This window comes from Centroberyx gerrardi, chromosome 6 (genome assembly GCF_048128805.1).
Source record: "Centroberyx gerrardi isolate f3 chromosome 6, fCenGer3.hap1.cur.20231027, whole genome shotgun sequence".
NCBI lineage: Eukaryota > Metazoa > Chordata > Actinopteri > Beryciformes > Berycidae > Centroberyx > Centroberyx gerrardi.
In genome coordinates, this window is record NC_136002.1 from 12,843,582 (window position 1) to 12,849,188 (window position 5,607).

General features: G+C 43.0%; 1 protein-coding gene across 1 annotated transcript in view; it reads right to left on the reverse strand.

Moving 5' to 3' along the window:
• Window positions 1-5,060, reverse strand: part of veph1 (ventricular zone expressed PH domain-containing 1) — an 83,013-nt gene extending 77,953 nt beyond the window's left edge. Inside the window, exons 1-2 of the mRNA XM_071898501.2 lie at window positions 4,923-5,060; window positions 3,587-3,805 (exon numbers count right to left, since the gene is read on the reverse strand). Coding sequence (XP_071754602.2) covers window positions 3,587-3,805; window positions 4,923-5,060 — 357 coding nt within the window. The remainder of the gene's footprint in view (window positions 1-3,586; window positions 3,806-4,922) is intronic.
• Window positions 5,061-5,607: the final 547 nt, after the last annotated feature.

Sequence of the window (5,607 nt, forward strand, 5' to 3'; positions counted from 1 at the left end):
GAGAAAATAGTGTTATATTGTTTTCAGGGACACAATATTTAGCAGGAAGAGGCATTTTTTCAGGACAGGCCCAGCACCTATTTTCATATTTTTAACAACCCTTATTCAAATTCTGGCTCAAGCTGTAAATTTTGCATTGTAAAGCACAAGCCACAGGCATCTAGGCACGTAAAATTTCCAACTTTGATAAGATGCAATTTATATTTCCTATCTGGAAGAACAATGCGAAACTCTGAAATGTGTCTGTGTGTGTGTGTGTGTGTGTGTTATATCTATCTTGTCTGTCTTTTTAAGAGGTGGGGGCATTAGGAGGAGGTACAACAAGCAGGGTGAAAGGTGCGAGAACTAAAATGAGAGGAGCAGACGCACAGCCAAAAGCCTCAAATCAGTATGCAAACCATGGCCTAACCCTGGTTTTTGTGTAGATTTGTAAGCATACACATAGCAGTCCCACATTTAACATGCTTGCTGCACCACTGCTCCATGGTTCTCCACTCCCAAAGGAAATGTTTGGAAAATCTGTCAGACCAGATACTAGTGGTGGGGTATAATGGCAGACAATAGGTATTATGCAGAGCGAGGACACTGAGGGGGCTGAGTACAATGCAGAACAGGAGGACATCATGGGGGACTCTATTCACAGACTGGTGCCGACAGAGGCAGGGATCTGTTTGATGGAGATCCAATCCTCTCAGATTATGGGGTTTGCATGGTGACCAAAGAGGGAAGGGACAACAAGGGACCTGGACCTGACAGTGTTGGCCTCTGTTTCTCCTTATTTGTAATGGCCAGGAAGCGCAGGTGCCTGTTCTCTGAAGGCGCTGAGGGCTGAGCATGATTTTAGCACTCAATACACCAGACAGTGTACGTTAAAAAATATTTAGACCAGCAAGAGTGCCATGCATCAAACTGATTTTCAATAATCTCGGACAAACAGCAGCAGCCATGAGTAGCAGTTGCCCCAAGCAATACAATGAGTGCTATAAAGTTTAGTTAATCAAAGGAAAGCATTTGAACAGTACTGGAGTCGTGTTGATGGGTTAAACACTGCCTGGAGGAGGAAGGTTATTTTAAATGCAATAGCGCCCTCAACAGGACAGCGTGATAGCAAGTCTGTTTTAGTGTGTACATGACAATTTGTGTGTGTGTGTGTGTGTGTGTGTGTGTGTGTGTGTGCTGTTTGACACCTTGTCCTCTGGAAGACGATTTCAGTGTATCAGTGCAGTTTCTTCTAATCAGCAATTATCCTCCTAAATAATCCCTCAATCCCAAAATCCCAATCCCCCCCAACCCCACACTACACCTCCACGCATGCTCTCTCTCTCTCTCTCTCTCTCTCACACACACACACACACACACCACCCTAGACTGACTAACTGCTAATCTGCACATGAACACTGATAATAATAATATGATAATCTTTTGCTACAGCTATGAGTCTACACTTGCAATGTGTTCATGTTTCGTCTACAGTGCGTCTTGTCATGCCTCCATTCCTCCACATGGTGGCAGTGCAGACAATGCATTCCACAAGTGAAGTTCTTCTATCTATCTATCTATCTTTCTTTCTCTCTCTCTCTCTCTCTCTCTCTCGTCCTATTAGGGAAAGTCACTTTAATATCAGGCTCCACTCAGATCAAAGTACCCCATATGAAAAAAACTCAAGAGGCCATCATCATCCAGACATCTATGCGTGTGTGTGTGTGTGTGTGTGTGTGTGTGTGTGTGTGTGTGTGTGTGTGTGAGTGTGTGTGTGTTGTAGACAAGCATTGTATTAATGAAGGCTCTTATCCCTACAGTCTCTTGCTTTCTTCTCTCCCTCTCTGTGGGAGTTTCAGTGGAAGGTTAAGGAGAGTGTTTGTGCATGTGAGGACTCAGACAGACAGGCTGGCAGACAGAGAGAGAGAGAGAGAGAGAAACAGAATCAGAGGAGAGATAGAGAAACAGAGAAAAAGACAGAAGAGGGTGAGAGTGAGACAGTAAGGAAAAAACAGAGAGAATGAAGAAGAAAAAGAGCAGCTGAGAGACATATAGACAGAGAGAAAGAGACAGAGAGAGAATGAAAGAGAGAGAGAGAGAAGGAGAATGAGAGAGATTGACTAATAACCGATGAAGTTAGGACGTCAGAGCTTGGAGCTGCTGTCAGAGCTGTCAGAACTTTTAGTCTCACTTCTGCTCTGTTTGTATGTGTGTGTGTGTGTGTGTGTGTGTGTGTGTTCTTTCCCTCTAGAGTCAGTCTCATTATGGTATTAAGCCAATTCCCATTCCCACAGGCGAAAGGGAGATAGAAACAAGGTGGGAGAGAGAAAGAGAGAGAAGCAGGCAGAGAGAGTGAGTGAGTGAGTGAGAGAGAGAGAGAGAGAGAGAGAAAGAGAGAGAGAGAGAGAGAGAGAGAGGTGGTTGCTCTGTTTTTAAGCCTTTTAGCTATGGGGGTTTGATGGCGAAAGTAGGCAAGATCTATATTTAATTTTTTAAAGGCAACGATTATGTAAAGTATTTGCTCTTAAAGGCAAATTCCACCCTCCTGTACTCTTCCACTGTTATATATCATCAATCTGTGATGTTCAATGCATTTTGTGATGAAGGATGAAGTGCCTTATCTACTTCTGCATTCTGTGAATGAAGAATGGCAATACATTTTTACATTTTACCGATGAATGGATCTGCTCTGTACTCTTTGTGTCCATACCGAGTGCACTGCCTACCTGTCAGGGAGCACACAAACCCCCATACAGTACATAAAAGTAGATCCAAGCAGGTGGTAGATGGGGTGGTGGTGGGTGAGCAAGCAGCCAAGCACGCATATCCAGCAAGCAGCAACTTATCGAGCAGTAGCAGCAATAGCAGTACAGCAGTGAGCAGACAGGTGAGTTTTCCCACTTTAAATAGGTGTGATCATGTATGGCGATACACGCTGAGGCCAACCACTGGCCAGCTGTCAGCAAGAGTTTCCTGGCTGAACTTGCTACGCCCATTTAGTGATTTCCTACATTTCCCAGAATACATTACAACAACCTCCAGAGAAGGTACCTGAGCTTGCTGCATTTAGCTGTGGATTATACGTGGTGAGTTTAGAAAGAAGCCCTTGTTCTTTCATTCTGAGGGACTGACGCCAAAACCTGACATTTACCGTTGATGTTTTAGATCGCTGAAACATTTTCTGCTATTAAAACTCCATTGTAGCTGCACTAGAAATATCTCCATGTTATTTAGCCTCTGTAACCTAAAGCCATTTTACATCCAGGGGGAAAAACATAATTCACTCACTGATCCCTGACAAACAAGTGGCATGTTGCTGAATGGCACACATACCATGTGAGTGAGCACATAGAGTGCGAGCAGGTATCAGGTGTGGATAGGTATGTGCAAAGGTATGTACTGGTAAACAGTGTGTGTGTGTGTGTGTGTGTGTGTGTGTGAGAGTTGTTGCATTCATGTAGTGTGTTATCGTATACAGGCACACGCACACAGGGACGCATATACCTGTGGTACATGAGTGTGTGAGTGTAAGTAAGAAGTGCTTGTGCATCTTGTGTATGTGTGTGTGTGTGTGTGTGTGTGTGTGTGTGTGCACATGTGTGTGTACCTGCAGTATACAGCTGGTGATGTCGGAGGCTATCTTGGCGTGTGGTGTGTCCTCTGTGTTTTCCCCCTGTGGCGTGAGGTTGTGCTCCAGACACGACTCCCACAGTCCCACCAGCGCCGCGCCGTGACGCTCGATGGAGCCCGTCTCCCTTATCGCCGTGGTGATGCGCGTTATGCAAATCTCCACCACCGCCTGGTCATTGTCATTGGTCAGATAGTCCTGTCAGCCGGCCAATCAGAGGATGGGAGAATAACGATTAGATGATAAATGAAGGATAAGATGATTAATTAGGAATAAGATTAGAAATAATGAATTACATTGACATTTTCACATTGTGCATGAAATAAGCCATGTGTTTCAAATTAAATAAAAAATGGCCAAAAGAGTTATTTGTACATGTAGATGACATTCATTCAAATTTGTATATTTTGGATCCTGAAAATGTCTTTTGAATGAATGTCATCTACATGTATAAATAGATTTTGTGGTCATTGTTTGTATATTTTTAAATATGTCTCTAAAGATACTGAAAGATACTGTTTTTTTTCTGTAGGTGACAAAAGTGACTATTCAACAAGCTCTGAAGATGTGTGCATGGCTCTGCAGGTGGTTGTGTAACAGTCTTTGTGCGTACCTGTATAAGTAACTTCATTTGTATCTACAGTATGTGCAGACACATGCATGCCTTTGTGCATGTACTTTGTCTGTGCACAGAGGCATACATGCCTCTGTGCCCACATGAATGTGTCTGCATATATGTGGAGGAGTATGCAGAAGAGGACTGACCACCCAAGGAACTTCCTGGTCATTTTCCTTTACTGTTTGTGTCCCTGTACAGTATTTCTTGATGTGTACAGGAAATGACCAGTAAATTATTCAAATAATTCAAATAGCTGTATGTTTAACATAACATACTATACTATATACCATTTGGTGGACACTTTAATCAAAGCACCTTACAATATCATAAGTGTATACATTTTTAGCATGGGTGATGCCAGTGTTAGTGCCAAGTTCTATACATTGAGCTACATGGGACGACATGTTTGTTCTTGTACATCTGTGCATGCATGCATGTGTGTGTATGTAGCGAAGCATTTGCACAAATACGACAACCAACAAATCAACAAATAATAATCAAGCATAGGAATGTTAAAAATGTAACCAAAATATAATAACAGCAATTCATACATGTTCTTATTCATTCAGACAACTGTGAAATATCTACAATAAAATCAGAATCATCAAAGACAGGTGAAATCTAGGTGGAACAACGTCTTGTGTGTGTGTGTGTGTGTGTGACTGTGTTTCTGCGTGTATAACCGTGCCTACTGACCAGCGAGCAGGAGATGGTCTTGATCTGGTCCAGAGCCTGAGACAGGCAGTCTTCTATCTCTGCGTCCTCCAGAGAGAACAGATCCCCGGCCCTGGACAGGTCCCTCTGGCCCAACACCTGGCTGAACAGCTGGTGCATCCTGGGCCAGTTAGGTGGCGGGTTTAGCACTCCTTTCAGACCAGTCTGGGACCGGTGTGGCCCAGTTTAGGATCCCTTAATTACGAATGAGTAAGTCCTCGACATAATGATCCAAGAAAGCAAAATCGTGGTGACTTTTGAGTCGGTTTCGGAGGACCGTTCAGAGACCATATAGAGGCCTCAGCTTTGTGATCCCATGAAGGTAGAAATGAATAACTTCTAAAATGGCATCCAGTTGAAATAGATTAAAATTTTTAGGCACTATTTAGACACTTTGGGTCCACTTGACCCCACTCTAGTTGGGTAAAATAAGTGAGAATATACGGAAAGATGCAGAATATTCATAATATATATGTATCAGGTATCATTCAGTGTAGGAATTCTTATAATTATTTACAATTCAAGTAGAAAGTAAAAACAAAGTACAAAGTAAAATGTTCTTGAATGGAGGCCAGATCAGGTAGTTTGGACGATGGTGCACCAATTTGGCCCAATGTTTTTCTGGGTCTGCCTGAAGCCAGTTACCATGGAGACAAGGCATGGTCTG